Source organism: Mus caroli, unplaced genomic scaffold (genome assembly GCF_978045245.1).
Source record: "Mus caroli unplaced genomic scaffold, Mus_caroli_1 scaffold_2, whole genome shotgun sequence".
Lineage (NCBI taxonomy): Eukaryota > Metazoa > Chordata > Mammalia > Rodentia > Muridae > Mus > Mus caroli.
Genome location: NW_028227257.1, coordinates 155,749,240 through 155,766,725, shown reverse-complemented (window position 1 = coordinate 155,766,725; position 17,486 = coordinate 155,749,240). Strand labels below are relative to the sequence as shown.

At 50.1% G+C, this 17,486-nt stretch overlaps 2 protein-coding genes and 1 non-coding gene across 4 annotated transcripts; 1 reads left to right on the top strand and 2 right to left on the bottom strand.

Moving 5' to 3' along the window:
• Window positions 1–1,898: 1,898 nt before the first annotated feature.
• Nelfb (negative elongation factor complex member B) lies at window positions 1,899–14,227 on the bottom strand. The gene is made up of 13 exons (XM_085835112.1): window positions 13,919–14,227; window positions 13,522–13,685; window positions 13,251–13,350; window positions 12,687–12,917; window positions 8,950–9,135; window positions 7,886–7,998; window positions 6,966–7,068; window positions 6,655–6,750; window positions 6,113–6,255; window positions 5,909–6,015; window positions 3,410–3,551; window positions 3,035–3,143; window positions 1,899–2,642 (listed from the first exon to the last, which is right to left on the bottom strand). Exons 1-13 carry the CDS (start codon window positions 14,018–14,020, stop codon window positions 2,496–2,498), a joined length of 1,743 nt encoding a protein of 580 aa, XP_085691238.1. The 5' UTR covers window positions 14,021–14,227; the 3' UTR covers window positions 1,899–2,495.
• Window positions 11,558–11,662, top strand: LOC115030420 (U6 spliceosomal RNA). The gene has a single exon (XR_003836025.1). It is a non-coding gene; the product is annotated as a U6 spliceosomal RNA (small nuclear RNA).
• Window positions 14,228–15,059: 832 nt separating the features above from the next.
• Stpg3 (sperm-tail PG-rich repeat containing 3) lies at window positions 15,060–17,454 on the bottom strand. Of its 2 annotated transcripts, XM_021156190.2 has the most exons (6): window positions 17,336–17,454; window positions 17,068–17,225; window positions 16,836–16,970; window positions 16,659–16,747; window positions 16,116–16,410; window positions 15,060–15,999 (listed from the first exon to the last, which is right to left on the bottom strand). In XM_021156190.2, exons 1-6 carry the CDS (start codon window positions 17,440–17,442, stop codon window positions 15,863–15,865), a joined length of 921 nt encoding a protein of 306 aa, XP_021011849.1. In that variant the 5' UTR covers window positions 17,443–17,454; the 3' UTR covers window positions 15,060–15,862. The 2 variants fall into 2 exon arrangements, with proteins under 2 accessions (XP_021011849.1, XP_085687175.1); XM_085831049.1 differs by having other exon boundaries at window positions 15,060–16,410.
• Window positions 17,455–17,486: the final 32 nt, after the last annotated feature.

Sequence of the window (17,486 nt, the reverse complement as noted above, 5' to 3'; positions counted from 1 at the left end):
GCCTGGATATGACACCCTCAAGTCCCAGTGTCATAAGCTCTTTACTAATGGATTCACTGCCATCACCCCACAGACATGTCTCTTCCACTTTTAAAATAACCAACCAAGCCTGGCCTGATAGGCACTTGGGAGGCTGACAAGTAGGTGGTGGATCTGTGACTCTGAGGACAATCTGGTTTACATACCAAGTTCCAGGACAGCCAGGGCTACAGAGACCCTGTCACAGAAAATAATATAAAATAATAATAATAATACAGGAGAATCTGGCATCACTTCCCCCAACCGAAGGCCTGTGTTTTTTTGACCTGTGACCTACACAGCTAGAAACTTAAGCAGTGTTCCTGTGGTCCCACAGTGATCTAGTTGTGGTGTCACAGGCTGAAGCCTCCCCCAGCCACCTAGAGGGTGGTAGAGGCTGAAAATTCAAGCCACTGTGCTGTGCCTTCAAGATTGGTGGTTATGATCAAATGAGGTTATAAAAATGTCACCTTGTCAGTCCATGGCTTTAAAGAGAGAAAACAGACCCATACATTTTCATTCCCTCCCTCCCTGCCCTTCCCCATCCCTCTCTGTCCCCGTCTTAGTCAGGGTTTCTATTCCTGCACAAACATCATGACCAAGAAGCAGTTGGGGAGGACAGGGTTTATTCAGCTTACTATGCACATTGCTGTTCATCACCAAAGAAAGTCAGCACTGGAACTCAAGCAGGTCAGGAAGCAGGAGCTGATGAAGAGGCCATGGAGGGACGTTCCTTACTGGTTTGCTTCCCCTGGCTTACTCAGCCTGCTCTCTTATAGAACCCAAGACTACCAGCCCAGAGATGGCACCACCCACAAGGGGCCTCCCCCCTTGATCACTAATTGAGAAAATGCCTTACAGTTGTATCTCATGGAGGCATTTCCTCAACTGAAGCTCCTTTCTCTGTGATAACTCTGTGTCAAGTTGACACAAAACTAGCCAGTACACCCCCTTTCCCCCAATCACTGAGGTACCCTATGCCTCAGACCTCTGTCAGAAAGGCTACTATCATTAAATTCATCCTGATCTTTGGACCAGGTTCTTGAGCCAAAATAAACACACTTTATGACTCATCTAGTCTATAGTGTTGCTTACAATAGAAAACCGTCCTCCCTTTCACTCAGCTTCAGGGATATATTCACTAGCCTGCCCCTCCCCACCTGGTGACAAACAGCCAGGTTCAGCCAAGGTACATACCATTCATTCACAGCTGGGAAAAGCTAGGCACAGATTAGGGGCCCTGCAAACACCCACACCTGCCTGATCCCATCACAGCACGAGAGCTTTCATTAGGCCTCAGACAGCTTCCCTGCTCAGCCACTCTGGTGGTTCCTGTCTTGAACGCCCAAGGCCCAGCTGGACTTTCCCTAGCCACCCAGGGATGTCTAAGCTGCCACAGGGCTGTAAAGTTTGATGTTCAGAATCACTCTGACCTAGGGCTTATCCTTGGTCCTCATAGCAATTCCTATCTCTCATTTTGAAAGACTGCACACAAAGATCAAAGCACCCTGAGAGGCCCTGAGATCTTCCAGCTAGGCCCTACACCAGGTTACTCAGCACAGAGGCCAAAGCACTGACTCTCCAGAATGTTACACCCTCCAGGCGTGGTGGCACACACTAGTCCCAGCATGTGGGAGGCAAAGGCAGGATCTCTCCAAGTTCAAGGCTAGCCTAGTCTATACTATGAGTTCCAGGACAGTCAGAGACAGGTAGTGAGACCTAACATTTAAAAAAAAAAAAAAAAAAAAAAAAAAAAAGGAAGAAAGGAATGAAGAGGAGGAGGAAGAGGAAAGAGGAGGAAGAGGAGGAGGTGGTGAAGGTGGTCATGGCATCCACCACTGAACCCAGTCCCAGGACAAACATAGATTCCTCACCATGGATTTATCAAAATCCGTTTTATTTACATAAGTGGAAAATTCAATGTGTACACCAAAACTCCCCTACTCAAAGGCTAAAACACATAGCTGGGGAAGGATTTGCTTTGTATTGCAAAGATAAACTGAGGCAGGGAGCTACAGGGCAGAGCTCTGCCTACAGATCTCAGTTAGCATGGCCTCAGTCAGCACTGACATCAGCAGGCTCAGGCCTGCTGCAGACTTTCCCCCTGGCTTCTGTGGAGGATACCACTCCTGTGCTTGGGGATCAGGCCCAACAAATCTACTTTGGTGAAGCTAGCATACCTTGGACTTTGTCCAGATTGAATATCACGTCAGTCAGGCCTCTGCCCACTGCTTTTCCTATAAACCACCATCCACCTCTGCCAGGGTCAAGCAGGGGCCAAGTCCCACCATGACATCAAGGGGCCCCTATGATATGCAAGTAGACCACTGAGGGAGGACCCTTTGGGACCAGCTCCTGGGAGAAACTAAGAGGAGGGAGAACCTTGCCAAAGAACACCCCTCTCAGCTCAACACACACCCCTAGCCAACTAGGGTGCCCTTCCATAGGGCACCACTGTCAAAGAGTTTCCCACAGCCTCACAGTGTGGCTGGAGCAGGCACACTGGGAAGAGGCAGATCCAGTGCTGGTGTCTCTGCAGCTTGGGTAGGACTGGGCTTCCGATGGTCTAACTGCTCCAACTTCTCACCAAGCTGGGAGTAGAGCTCCTTCACAGCCTCCCCGCTCTGTAGGAAAACCAGACATGGGCATGCCATAGACAGGTGGTCTGTCTGAGCCTACATGGAGGAGTGAACCCAGAGGCAAGACCAATCATGAAAAACACCATCAAAGCAAGCACCAGGGCTGGTGAGATGGCTCAGTGGGTTAGAGCACCCGACTGCTCTTCCAAAGGTCCAGAGTTCAAATCCCAGCAACCACATGGTGGCTCACAACCATCCGTAACGAGATCTGGCGCCCTCTTCTGGAGTGTCTGAAGACAGCTACAGTGTACTTACATATAATAAATAAATAAATCTTTAAAAAAAAAAAGCAAGCACCAAGGGCACCATGCCACAGCTGGACTGACCAAGCACATTCACAGAACAATGCCCTCTAAGTAGGGACTGATGATACCCACCTGGCCCGTGGGCTCCAGAGCCTTCTGCAATGCCTCCAGCTTAGAAGGGGCCACTCTTGCATGCAAGTGGAGGAGAAGCCTCAGCACATGACGGTGCACATTCTCCTTCCTGGAAGAGATCAGTGGAGCTGGAGGTGCCATGACACCTGCTTCACTCCTAGGCACAACCCACCCTGAGCTTCAGCTTCCCCCACTCCACCTAGAGGTGGATCAGCACTGAGCCCTGGTCACCCCCAAGCTCCATGCAGGAATTCCTCAGTCCAGCACAGGTCTCAGTGCTCAGAGACCCACCTGTGGTCTTTTAGCAGGATGGGGCCTCAACTCTCCTCCCAAGCTGTCAAACACAAGAACTGGCAGGAAATGTGCGTGTCCTACCTCGGAGAGGCAGTGAGGAAGAAGCCATCAAAGAGGCTGCTGCAGAAATCCTCCAGGGCAAATTCATCAGCAAGCAGTACCAGGCTCCCAGTGAGCAGGTGGAGAAAGATGTCACTGAAGGCCAGGTCACCAAACGTCTCCACTGTAAACAGAACAGGGTGGCTCGGCCCCTGCCCTCAAGGGACTCTCTTTGTCCCAAATTCTGAACAAGACCCAGGTGAGCAGAGAGAGTTGACCAGCTAAAGTAGATAGGGGTCTGTGGTTCTCATCAGAGAAGCAAGACCATAGCTAGAGCATGAGAAAGGTACAGTAACCTGCCCACACCTAGGGCTCTGGTCTGAATCAGCCTCCATAAAAAGAAAGCCTCCAGACAAACACCTAGGATATGCAGAAGCATAAGAGTATGGCCCAGAGGCTAAGGCCATGGAAGGCCATGGATGAAGATGCAGCCTCAGCTGCAGTTGATGGCCCAGGACTGAAGGGGTCATGCAAAGGAGTAGAGGCTTGGCACCATGAAGAGAGCCTATGAGAGGCTACTGGTGAAGCCTCGTTGCAGCAGAAGACCCCAGCATATTGGAGATGCCAGTACCATGGGATGATCACCAAGAACAGCAGCAGCAGTGAAGTGGATCAACCTGAGCTTAGAGTGTGACAGAGAGCAGAGCTGGCGAAGTGACACTAGCCCTTTGGAGGAGCCCAGAAGATCACTGAAACAAGAAACTGTAATACTGAAGTTACCATGGAGACCTCAAGATGTTCGAGAAGCCAGAGCCATGGGCTATCTGCTAAGGAAAGCTGCTAACAAGGAGTGGAATAGCCCAAGGAAAAGAAGTTTGTTGCATTTAACAAAGATGAAAAAGAAGTTAGAGATCTGAAGACATATTTGACATCAGGACATGGAGAAGCAGATTTGGAGTTTGTCCAACTGGTTTCCTGTCTTTTTTTTTTTTTGGTTTTTCAAGACAGAGTTTCCTCTGTGTAGTCCTGGCTATCCTAGAACTCACGCTGTAGACGAGGTTGGCCTCGAACTCAGAAATCCGCCTGCCTCTGCCTCCCAAGTGCTGGGATTAAAGGCGTGTGCCAGCACACCCAAGCTTTCCTGTCTTACTTTGGGGATTACAGTTAAGGGATTAGATGAATCTCAGAAGAGACTTTGGACTTTGAATATTGTTGAGACTGCTATAGACTATGGGAACTTTAGAAGTTGGACTAAATGTATTTTGCATCATGCTATATTAAGAAATGGCCCCCATAGACTCATGTTTGAACAAGCCTATGGGGGCCAGAGAGTAGAATGTGATGGTTTGCATAGGTTTGGTCCAGGGAGGTGTAGACTTGTTGGACTAGCTGTGTCACTGTGGGTGTGGGCTTTAAGAAGCTAGTCCTAGGGGGCTGGTGAGATGGCTCAGTGGGTAAGAGCACCCGACTGCTCTTCCGAAGGTCCAGAGTTCAAATCCCAGCAACCACATGGTGGCTCACAACCATCCTTAACGAGATCTGGCGCCCTCTTCTGGAGTGTCTGAAGACAGCTACAGTGTACTTACATATAATAAATAAATAAATCTTAAAAAAAAAAAAAAAAAGGGGCTGGTGAGATGGCTCAATGGGTAAGAGCACCCGACTGTTCTTCCAAAGGTCCAGAGTTCAAATCCCAGCAACCACATGGTGGCTCACAACCATCCTTAACGAGATCTGGCGCCCCCTTCTGGAGTGTCTGAAGACAGCTACAGTGTACTTACATATAATAAATAAATAAATCTTTAAAAAAAAAAAAAAAAAAAAAGAAGCTAGTCCTAGCTGCCAGGAAGTCAGTATTCTGCTAGCAGCCTTCAGATGAAGATGTAGAACTCAGCTCCTCCTGTACCATGCCTACCTGGATGCTGCCATGTTCCCGCCTTGCTGAAAACAAACTGAATCTCTTAACCTGTAAGCCAGTCCCAATTAAATGTTGTCTTTATAAGACTTGCCTTGGTCATGGTGTCTGTTCACAGCAGTAAAACCCTAAATAACTAAGACAAAAGGTGTTTATGTTTTTTGCTTTGTTTTGAAACAGGGTCTCTCTATGTAGCCTTGGTTTTCCTGGACAACCTAAAAAAAAGGGCTGGTGAGATGGCTCAGTGAGGAAAAGCTACACAAGTCAGGAGACTCAAGTTGATTGCCTGGAACCCACATAAAGGTGGAAGAGTCTGAGAGCTGACTATACAGACCAGGCTAATCTTGAACTCACAGAGATCTGCCTCCTAAGTGCTGGAATGAAAGACATGCACCACCATATCTGGCTATAAAAGTATAAAATCCTTCTGTAGGAAATCGCAATATTTACTGGCATCTTTGAAACAGAGCTAAACCTGCTTTATAAACATGCACACAGAATGTCTACTGAAGTAAAGTGCAGACATGGAAACCAAGCTACAAGAGTTGGAGATGAAGGCAGGAAGAAAGGGCCAGAGCTCAGGGCACAGGTGACAGGAAAGTACAGCCATCGCCATCAGTACTCACCAAGTCCAGGCAGCAGGCGCAGGAGAGCATTCTTGTTTCTCTGCTTGGTGATGTGTAGGACGTAGTATAGTCCCACCTCACAAGCCATGCGCTGCTCCTGCAAAAACCTGCATACAAGAAGCCATGGTCCTCAGTCAGCCCACCGGCAGCCCCTTCCCTGGCAGCGCCACTCTCGCGCCTCCCCCACCTGCCCTGGAGTCCTACTTGGTGAAACTTTCAGGAAGTGTGCTGGGGTATGTGACTGGAGCTTTCTCCTCAGCTGGAAGCTTCTGATCTACGTTGAAAGTGAAGTCATCCACCACGAGGGACATGAGCATCGGCAGGAACTTGGTGATGAGCTCTGCCTCCTGGCAGAAGGAGAGTCTGAGCCCACTAAGGTCCCCTTGAGCCTGGCTGCTCTCAATAGACACCCTAACCTACTCTGTCATGCACACCTTACCCTTACCCACCCAATACACTTGTCTCAAATCCAGCTTTCCTGGACATTGTCCCCCTCCCCAAACCCCTCCTCCCTGTTTCCTGAGACTCATGTTGAGTGCTATATTCTTGAATTCTCCATCATGGCTGCACCTGCAAAGCCCCATCTGAACCCCAGTCCCCATGGACTAGCTCCACCCTGCAGCCAGTTCACCAAGATACCCAAACATCCTTCATAGGTGTTCTAGGAGTAGAGTTTTCCTACCAGAGGGCCTCCCACCCTTCCACTAACCATAATTAAAAGAAAAGGAGGAAACCAGACCTCATACCATCTTAGGCTCCTTGAAGACCTGGCTATCTATTAAGTCCCATGCACCTTGGCCCAGTGCCAGCAGCCTAAGTAGTAGGAGGAGGTCGGGACTATCCTGAAAGAAGACAGAGGCATTAGCAAGAGCTCACAAAGACCATGCCATCTTCTGGTCTCACTGGGTAAAGCAGCCTCTCTGCTTTCCAGAGCCAGGACCCTAGGAACATGTGACCATAAGGCACCCATGTGCCAGTACCCACCTATGGAGTAAAACTCAATTTCACAAGTGGACAGTATGCACTTTGCACAGCCAGCAGCCATGACTATGCTCACCCTGGGCAGTGTCTCCTGGCTAACCAGCTCCTGCAAGTGCCTGATGGTGCTCAGGGACAGTGTGTTGATGGCAAAGGGGTCGCACAGGATCATAGACAAATCCCTGGAAGGAATCAGACCTTGGTATAAATTGAGAAGCCTGGTTACTCTGTTTCTAATAGCTACAGTGCCAGGCCCACTAAAGGGACAGCCACAGACTGCAAGGGATGCAGGGCTTGGTGACTGACTGACCTCAGATAGCCAGCCTCTCTCTGTACTGAATTCATAATTTATCCATAACTTACTCAAAGATCTTCTAAACTACAAAGTTAAAGAAAAAAATTAAACCCCAGCATACTAAATTCATACTGTTTGAAAAACCCTGACTCAGGGGCAAGCAATGATGATATGTGACTTTAATTCTAGCACTCAGGAGGGAGACAGAGAGAGTTTGGGGTCAGCCTGGTCTACATAGTGAATCTCATGTCAGCTTGGCCACAAAGTAAGACCCTGTCTCAAAACAGAAACAAATGCCTGGCTTCAACCCTAGGTTTAGCCGGTGGGAGAATACAGAGAAATGTGGCAAGGCTGTGGCAGCTGCATGTCTTCATGCCAGGCAAAGGATTCTGGGAATCAGGCTGGAGTATCTAATCCAGCCCTCAGCTTACACCCAACTTGCCATAGACAACAATCCCCTCCCTGACTAAGCTCCCTATGCTGGCTGCCCAGTAGCAGGCCTCAAACTCTATGCACAGGTATTGATCCTCCTGCTACTGAGGCTCATTCCAAGTAATGAGTTAGCACCCTGTTAACAGTGGGCCTGGTACCAAGCATGACTGTCCCAAACATACCAGAATAGGCTCCAACTACCAAAGGTGAACAGCAAACCCCACCGATGCCTATTTAGGGATTAAAGGCTAGGGTCCTCAAAGAGCTCTCACCCCAAAACTTGTTCCTGGCCCTTCTTCACACCATCAAGAAATCCCTGCAGCTCCCGGGCTCTTTTGCTGTCCACAAACCGCTCCCGGATGCAGGCATCCAGGCACCAGGTGAACTACAGGAAGGAAATATACAATCTAGGTACACCCAGACTCTCGCTCCTCAGTCAAACTCTGCTACTACCCAAATGGCTGTGGGAACCACAAGGCCAAATACAGGAGAGAAGCAAAGATAAAAACAAGGCCAGGTCCAAGTCCCCACCCTAGGGCAAACCCAGGATAGAGAAAGAAAGGGGTCCCTGGAGAGGACAGGGAAAATGCAATCAGTAAAAGGGGGGCATGCTGAAGGCTGAGCAGCAGTAGTCTCTAGGCCTAGACAGCCAACACCACCATTTGCTGTGCACTCAATCCATGCACTCGATCAGAAGGTATTAACAAAGGAAAACAAACACAGTTCCCAGAAGGCAACATGCATGGGACTGAGATACCAGTGAGCTTTCATGGGGGACCAGTGGCCTACAGGGAGCAGGAGGCCTCTCTAGGTTTCAACAGTACCAAGGATCAGGACAGTACATAAAAGAGGCATATTTATTCTCCCTGAAAGGGAGCTAACCAGGGCTGGCAGATGGATGGACAAGCTATCGCAGATATGCTGTGTTGCTCAGTGCCTAGCAATAAGCAGGACTACATAGTACCCAGGAGGTGGACTCAGATTTCCTGTGTTCTTGGTGGGGGATAGAGGGAAGGAAGTGCAGAAAACCTCATTCCTATATTACTTTGGTACTGGCCAACAAGAAGCCCTGAGGGTTCTGGGGCAGGAGAAGCCAGGTGCCCAATAAAAAGATGGTCACAGGGCCTGCCACTTCCAGCTATAGAGCAGAGGCTAGAGAGGCAAGGACAAGCCAGGTGTCTGAAGGACCTGTTCATCTCCCAGTGGAGCTGAAGAACACAAAGCTGGCAGTCTGAGAAGCAAGCTTAGAAGTGGTCAGCATCCATTCCTAGGTTCATGAATACAGAGGAGGAGGGCACAGGAGAAGTGCACAGGTGGGCATGGGATGCTACACTACCTTATGGCAGGGATCCACAGTGCAGATGTCACTGACGTCCAAGTCATGCAAAGACATGAGCAGCTCAGCTCGTAACGTGCAGTAGTGCACATTCCTGGTCCGCAGGAACAGTGTGCGCAGGAACTGCAGCACCATGTCGTACAGCTTCACATTCTTCCCTACCATCTGCGTCAGCTTCTGCACCACCTAGGGGCAAGACAGACAAACGGAGTCCAAAGCCCCATGCCTGGACAAGGAGAGGTGGACATATCTGTAATCCTAACACTTGGGAGGCCAGACTAGAACTCACAGATCAAGTTCCAGAACAGCCAAGGCTACATAAAAAGACTCTGTCTCAAAAAACTAAAACAGGCCGGGCAGTGGTGGTGCACGCCTTTAATCCCAGCACTTGGGAGGCAGAGGCAGGCGGATTTCTGAGTTCCAGGGCAGCCAGGGCTACACAGAGAAACCCTGACTCGAAAACAAAACAAAACAAAACAAAAAAACAACAATAAAACAAAACAAAAAAAACTAAAACAAAAGCCGGGCGTGGTGGCGCACGCCTTTAATCCCAGCACTCGGGAGGCAGAGGCAGGCGGATTTCTGAGTTCGAGGCCAGCCTGGTCTACAAAGTGAGTGCCAGGACAGCCAGGGCTACACAGAGAAACCCTGTCTCGAAAAACCAAAAAAAAAAAAAAAAAAAAAAAAAAAAAAAAAAAACTAAAACAAAACATCAATGCTCATCCCAGCACCACTCAAGCGCAACAAATACAAGTGCCCCAGTCCTGGCTATAGAGCTGGCCTCTCTCTTTTTGGCATGAGATATTTCTTTCTCTGCCATGAAATGTTGGCACTGTATTCTAGGGGGCCAGATTTGGCTACTCAAAGTGGTAGATCCACACTTAACCCAAGGATATCCTAAAAGGCCCTTGGTTTGTGATCTACTGTACTTCAAGCATCTGCCTGCCAGGTTAAGAGGTAGGTGACTCATTCTAGAAGCAGTGCTGAGAGCCAACCTGAAGAAAGGGCCCAACACAGGACACTCAGGCTATATGGCCACTGCCTCTGAGCCTAGGCTAAAGCCTATCAGGCTACACTGGGCTCTCTGCTTTCCTGTCTTCTAGTGTTAAAACCATAAACATTGACATCCAGCTCTTCCTTGCCTTGTACTCTAGGCAAGAGCCATGCAAGGACAAATGCCTGTTCCTTTGGCAGGCGTCACCCACCTTACATGTACCCAACAAAGGTAAACCAAACAATCCAGCTCAAATAGCTTGAGGGGGGGATTAGAGAGTAGAGCTATGTCTTTAACCCCAATACTCAGGAGGCAGAGACAGGCAGGATCTCTGAGTTCAAGGCCAGTCTGGTCTAGAGGGAGTTCCAGGACAGCTCAGACTACACAGACAAACCCTGTCCTAGGGAGGAAAAAAAAGTCTTCAACACAAAGAACTTTTCACTCAGCTACTAACTGACCACGGTTAACTGGGTCTCAGGCCTATGGTACAAGGAAACATTTGCGGTAAGTCCAGAATGAAGATATCACAGGAAGCCCAAAGGCATCAGGTTAGCCTCAACAAGGAGTAAGGTCAGTGGGAGGAGGTAGAAGGGTGCAGGAGTCAGTGGCTGGTCTGTTGTTTCACTCTCCAAGACCCCTGCCTGCCAAGAACTCCTGGACTGACCTGGATCTTCGTCTCAGGAACAAAATCTTCACTGTTGACATCTCTTAAGCCATGTGAATGGTCCAAAGTTCTGCTATTCACTGGGTACAGACCACAGACACTAAGTGACCCTGACACAGAGGGTACCTGCCTCCCACATGGCCAGCTTGAGCCAAGACTAGTCCTGTCCCCAGTGCTGGAAAGTCAGAGCACTGAGAGGAGTCTGCAAAGTCTCCAAGAGGAAACAGGTCAGCATCAAAGTGCCATAAATCAGACTCATCTGCAAAATCTGACAATGGAGAACATCAGGAAAGGTCTTTGGCACTTAGGACTGTAATTCTAAATCTAGCCATTTGGCTCAGGAGTTCATCCGCTGTGTCAGCTCTGGAAGCTCTCATCAGGAGTAATAAACCCCAACCAAACAGGAATGAAACCAAGGAAAGGAAAGGAAACCAGAGCCGGGCGTGGTGGCGCACGCCTTTAATCCCAGCACTCGGGAGGCAGAGGCAGGCGGATTTCTGAGTTCGAGGCCAGTCTGGTCTACAGAGTGAGTTCCAGGACAGCCAGGGCTACACAGAGAAACCCTGTCTCGGAAAAAAAAAAAAAAAAAAAGAAAGAAAGAAAGAAAGAAAGAAAGAAAGAAAGAAAGAAAGAAAGAAAGAAAGAGAAAGGAGACCAGGAGGATGTAAGAAATGGCCCCATCAACACAGGACAGACACTGGGCTGAATGAGACATGTCAAAGCAGAAGTGCAGGGACCTGAGAGCTTGGGGAAGCAAGGAAGAAGCCAGAGCACCACTGGGAGCTCAGCAACTCAAACCGCATGCACCCAAGCCCAACCTGCAAGTCTGTCCTACCACTCTCTACTTTACTCACTTGAGGAAGGGCCTCTCACTAAACCTGCAGGTTTTACTTGTTTGATTCTGTTGACACTGGTAGGCCCTCAAGTCTCAGTGATTCCCCTGCCTCCGCTTCCTCCCTTCTAGCACATATACTAAAATTGGAATAACACAGAGAAGATTAGCATGGTCCCCACACAAGGATGTCACACAAATTCATGAACTGTTCCATATTAAAGAAAAAAAGAGCTCATCTATTTTTGTCAAAGTAGACACTAGAAAATTTTGAATGACTTATATAACCTTATCTTTCTACTAAACAGTGTTAGCCTAAAGTAAACTAGCTAAAAAGTCTTGACTTAAGAACTGGCAAGGTGGCCAGAGGTGGTGTGTATGCTTCTAATCCCAGTACTCAAGAAGTAGAGACAGGCAGAGTTCAAGGCCAGCCTGGTCTACAAAGCCAGTTCCAGGACACCCAGGGTTACACAGAGAAACCCTGTCTCAAAAAACCATAACAAAATAAGATTCCTGAAGTTGTTTGATCTCTACACAACATGGTCATTTACACAGATACATAAGGAATGTAATATAATAAATTCTCAACAACAACAACAAAAAGATGCTTATGGGCCGGAGAGATGGCTCAGTGGTGAGCATCCTGCTCTCCTAGTGCCTACGTCAGGCACCTCACAAACAGAACCCAGTACTATGGGCATCCCTCCCACTCCTCTGTCCTCTGTGGGCATGCTGTAGACACACGTACAGAGACACAAACAAGTAATTAAAATGAATTTAAAACATTTTAGAGATGCCACTTATGAGCCAGACATGATGGCCATGCCTTTAACCCCAGCACTTGGGAGCAGACGCAGGTGGATCTCTGTGAGCTCCATAGGGAGTTTCAGGCCAGTCAGGGCTACACTGGAAAATCCTGTCTCAAAAATAAATAAGTAAGCCACTTAGGGAAAATGTGAATTTAGAATAATGCCAACATCAGTAAGAGGTTAGAATAATAGGTAAAAACTTTAATTCAGTTTTTTTCTTTTTGTTTTTTTTTTTGTTGTTGTTGGTTTTTTTGAGATGAGATCTGCTGTTACTCAGGCTGGCCTCAAACTCACAGCAATCCTCCTGCCACAACCTCTGCCAACCAACTTTTTCCAGGCTGCATAGACAAGCTCATGCTCATAGAAACAAACTAAGCTACACACAGGGAAGAGGCATGGAATGAAGGGCTGGCCACACAGCCCTGGGAGGCATCTCACCTCTCCCTGGCGCCGGGTCTTGGGGGACGGGCTGAAGAAGTTGTGCAGCACAGAGAGCTCTGTGCTGAAGAGCGCACTCTCTTTCTCTAGGATATACTGCTTCAGCAGTGGTGAGACTTCATCACCAAAGAGAGCCTGGTTGTCTTGCCAAATCTGCCTCTTCACTTCCACAGCACATGCCCGGTACAACTCCTTGTCAGCCATCACCAGCTTCAGCTTCTTCTCAGGAACCTACACAGTAAACACCACAGCTCCCTGCAAGCCCTGCCTGTGTCGCCATGAGGACACAGCTGCCCACAGACCCTACAGAGCCCAGCCTGTGATGGACCTCCAACTCTTAGCAGGTGAATTCAGGCATCCAGAATCTCCACAGTCCTCTTCCCACAAAAGATCTACCCTGTACTTCAAGGGATAAATGTTTCCACTTGGCTCAACCAGGGGAAGTGTGTGATACAGAGAAGGTGCCCAGAGCTTACTGGAGGGCAAGTCCATCTAACTTTCCCAGAGCTAAGCAACTTCCTGCACTAAACACACAGTCTGGGAGGCTGGCCCCACAGTTCTCACCTTGGGCAAGTGTTTCATAACACACATCACCACTGGTTGTAGGGATGGCATCTTGACCAAAGAAAAGCTCTTTTCCAGAAGGTCTTCCAGCTTCTTGTACCTGCGCAGATTTGCACAGCTGAGGAAGTGCGTCTCCACATACTGAACATACAGAGAAGAGGAATCCCTCAAACACATTCCATTCCAGGTTGTATCTATGAGTAGGGCTGTGCTGCCATGGAGACCATCAATGCTACTCACAAAGATAAGCAGCTTTCTGGTAGAGACCCACCTCTCCTCTGCCTTTCCCTCAGAGGCAATTGCTGACACTCGTTCCAGAAGTTTGTCACGTAGTTCATCAAACACTGACTGATGGAACTCCAGCCGCGGTGTCCCGTGTAGATCCAAGAAGGGCAGGGCCGACTGCAGGGAAGGCAGCAACACGCCATTCTCTGTCTGGAGAAGCAGAGGGTAAACGCGTACGCATTTTGCATGGCCGCAGCCAAGTCAGCACGGACACCACGGATGCTCTGAGTACTAGGGTCCGCCATAGTAACAGCGGAAAAGGGAAAACACCCAGAGTTACTCAGCGGGTCCCTAGCTCAGAACCTTTAGCGCCTCCATCCAAGCGTCGGGAGCGCGCCGAATTGTGTCCAGCTTCCCTAGCTGCCCCGGCCCCTTCTGCCCACCTGAAATTGTTCAATGGCCTTGAGAGGCTCGGTGCAGTTGGTCAGGGTCTCTTTCAGGTCCTCGCCATTGGCCACGCCCAGGTCCTGGAGCCCCGCGAACATGGCGGAGGCTCCGGCAGACGCTCGGCTGTGTACCCCATCCCCGCCGCGCTCCGCTGGAGCCGTAGCGGACCCTGACGGAGCACCAGAAGCCCTCTCCACGGTGCCACGAGGACCCCCCAAGCCCCGTTCGCCCGCCGCCTCCAGCGTGGCCAGATCGCGTCAGCAGAGCAGCTTGCAAGGACCCACACCTCCCACTTCCGCCCTTGACTGCCTAGGTCCAGCAACCAATAGGCCCCGGGAAAACGCCTCCGCCGCCCGCAGGTTCCGGGCAGCGACTTGCTACCCAGGGAGAGGTCGTGAGAACGTGCTCAAGGGGCGGGGTCGGGATGTGAAGTTACCCCATCTCCGGAGGCCTTAGCCACTCTAGCCCGCGCTCTTGTCAGTACGATGAAATTTTCAGCTTTTCAGTTCGTCTGCTCCCTGGGAACCAGAACCTACGACAGTTCCAGGGGATCTGATGCCCTCTTCTGACCTCCACAAACACCATGGGGTATACAGACATACATGCATTTAAATGCATAAATGAAGTCACTTTTTAAGTGAGTTCTGGTTTGGGCTTAGTAGTACAATTTTTTTTTCCCCCTTGAGACATGGACACTTTAGATCTGGTTGCCTCAAACTCAGACCCTCTGCTTCCTGACTGCTGGGATTAAAGGCTTGTGCTGTCACACTTGGCAATGATGCATATCTTTAATCCTAGCACTTGGGAGGTAGAACCAGGAGACTCTGTTAGTTCAGGACTAGCCTGGTTTACACAGTAACTTCCAAGACAGCCAGGGCCTGTCTGGGGAGGATGGAAAGAAAAAAAGAAATCAGCTCTGAGAGCTAGGAAAATAGCTCAGCAGTTAAGAACGTTTTCTGCTTATTGCAGGGGGCCTGGGTTCAGTTCCAGCACTTACATAGCAGCTCTGTAACATCCGTTCCAAGGAATCTAATGTCTTCTGGGTACTAAGCACACATACACATACATACAAGCAAACAAAACACCATACACATAAAATACATGTTTAAAACGTTCTTTAGTGAGATCTGTGTCTGGGTGTGGAAGAAAGTATGGAGAGAGCTCTGGAGAAACTGCTATTACTAGCTGCAGGGGGAGGCTCCTGAAGGGGGCTCCTTCTAAGTAGGAAGGCAGATCAACGGTGCTGAGGGAACCATCATTGGGCAGGGGCTAGGGTGGGAAGGCTTTGGGCGTGGGTTCTCAGAACACAAGTTACCAAACCCAGTTGACCCTTCAGGTCAAGGCTCCAGAGGAGTAGGGCCAGGGTCTGGTGAGCTGATTCCCTGGGTCCTACCTCAGTGGGCTAGGCAAGGCTGTCTGCAGACAGGTGTCTGCACCCCAGATTCTGACTTCCCATCCCATCCCAATAGTTCCTCAGCCCAGCAAGCATCCCTGATCCTCAGGTAGATGCTGGACCTTAGGTGAGTGGATTAGATTGTCCCACATTGCCATAGGGTCCTTTTCCTATTCTACCCTAGGTCAGAAAGCTTAGGGTTAGTTCCCAGACTGCCATTTCAATCCTGAAGAAAAGAACACCATGCAGGAACAGAGAAAAGCCAGAAATACCAGGGAAGCAGAAAGCCACATATTCAAGACAGCCCATTGGGCAAAGGATGGGCAACCAGGCACACCAGAGACCACAGTTCAGAAGAATCATTTGCATCTCGGTATAGTGGGGTGAAAGGGGACTCTGGGAAGACTCTTCTTGTTGGACAGCCTAAGCCAGAAGAGTGGGTGAGGGGTGTCTAGAGGGTCAGAAAGCCGGCTATAGACAAAGAGTTCCAAAGGAAGCCTAGGAAAGCCTCAAGAGAGGTCAGCTTTGCAACCTATACCCGATGGGCCTATAGTGTGCAGAAAGGGCCTGTGTCGTGGCGCTTGGGTCTGCGCACTCCTTGAATAACTACTCCAGGCGAAGATGGGAAGCGTGAGTTGTAGCAGTCTTCCACGTAGTAGGCAGCTGGACCTGGGGTTCCGGCGGCTGCAGAGAGAGTGAGGTGACCCTAGTCATCACCCCAGCATCCCTCCCCTCCCTTGTGGCCCAAGCCCCACTCCAACCCCAAGCAGGCCAAGACTCTTTTTCTAGGTCTTCCTTACAGGAGCTGACCCAGGATGCAAACGCAGGAGAACGGCTCATGGAGAAGGCAGGTGAGCGTGTGCTCTGCAGACGGTACCCAGGAAGGATGTTATAGGTGTTGGGGCTGGGTCGCTTCTCGCCAGAGGGCTTTGAGGTAGGCAAGAGTGGGGTATAGCTACAAGGACCTCGGGCTCGGAGCATCCCTGGGCGGAAGCGACTCTCCGGCATTTTGACAACAGAGCGACGGTGGCCTCCAAAGCTGAAGGCCGGGAAGGCAGGCTGGCTCAGCGGCGTGTACTCGGCGGGTGATGGCCACTATGAAGAGTCAGGACGCTGCAACCTCCTTGCCCAGCTTCATCTTACTATCCTCCTAGGCCTGATCCATGCTTTTGTGCTTTCCTAGCTCCGGGTTCTCCCTCTACGCCAAACCCAGGCATGTAGCCCCTCCCATAGGCCATCTGACCCCTCCTTTCCTCACCTCCTCCTCACCTTCAACACCCCTACCTCCTCAAGGCGGACCCTTCTCTTATTTTTCCTCTACCTGGCCCACATAGTGTCCCTACCTTTGTCTCTCGGTTGAAGTCGGTCTTCTGCATGAAGGGGCTTTCACTTTGGAGCCACATGGTCTGCCATGCCCTGCGGCCACCACCCTCTGCAGTGGGGCGGATGGTCGGTGGGGAGGTTTTCAGGGCAAGAGGTTCCCATTCCCCCGGTATAGGCAGGGTTGTGGGGGCATGCACCTCGACCCGGGTACTTGCGACCGATGGTGTATTGGGGGTGTGGAGAGGCCTCTCGCAGAGACATATTGGGCACCTCATACTGGGCTGGGCCAGGGACATCCAGGTCCATCAGGATTGGAGGACGTCTCTCTAGCCCTGATGCAAAAGGCAAGCTCTTGACCCATTTCTTCGCAGAAAGCTATTTCCCCAGCCCCCATTCTGGCCTGGGGAGGGAGTGAAGACCCTCACTCACACAGCTCTCTCAGAGTCCCTGTGCTGATAGGTGTGGACTCATTGGGGGCGCCTATTCTTAACCTGAAGCCACTTGAGGATCTCTTCATCTTTGGGGGCCACATCTCATCCCAGGCAGTCTCCAGCTCCTGGTCCCACCATAACACAGCAGCACTGGGCCTGCAAGAAAGCCAACAGCCACTGTTCATCCATCCCAATGGTCTTCCCACTGGGTTGTCGTTCCCACCCCCACTCCCACCCCACCCCCATCCACTACCCTCTGAAATTACTGGGTGGGATGAAGAGGTTTCTGACTCAGGGGGCCCCGAGTCCAGTGTTTGCCTCCATTGATGTAAAAATTTGCCAGGAATTTCACAGCCTTCTGATCAAAGTTCATTCTGGGGCTTGGGCTCCTTGGCCAGAGAGCACTGCTGGGCTCTG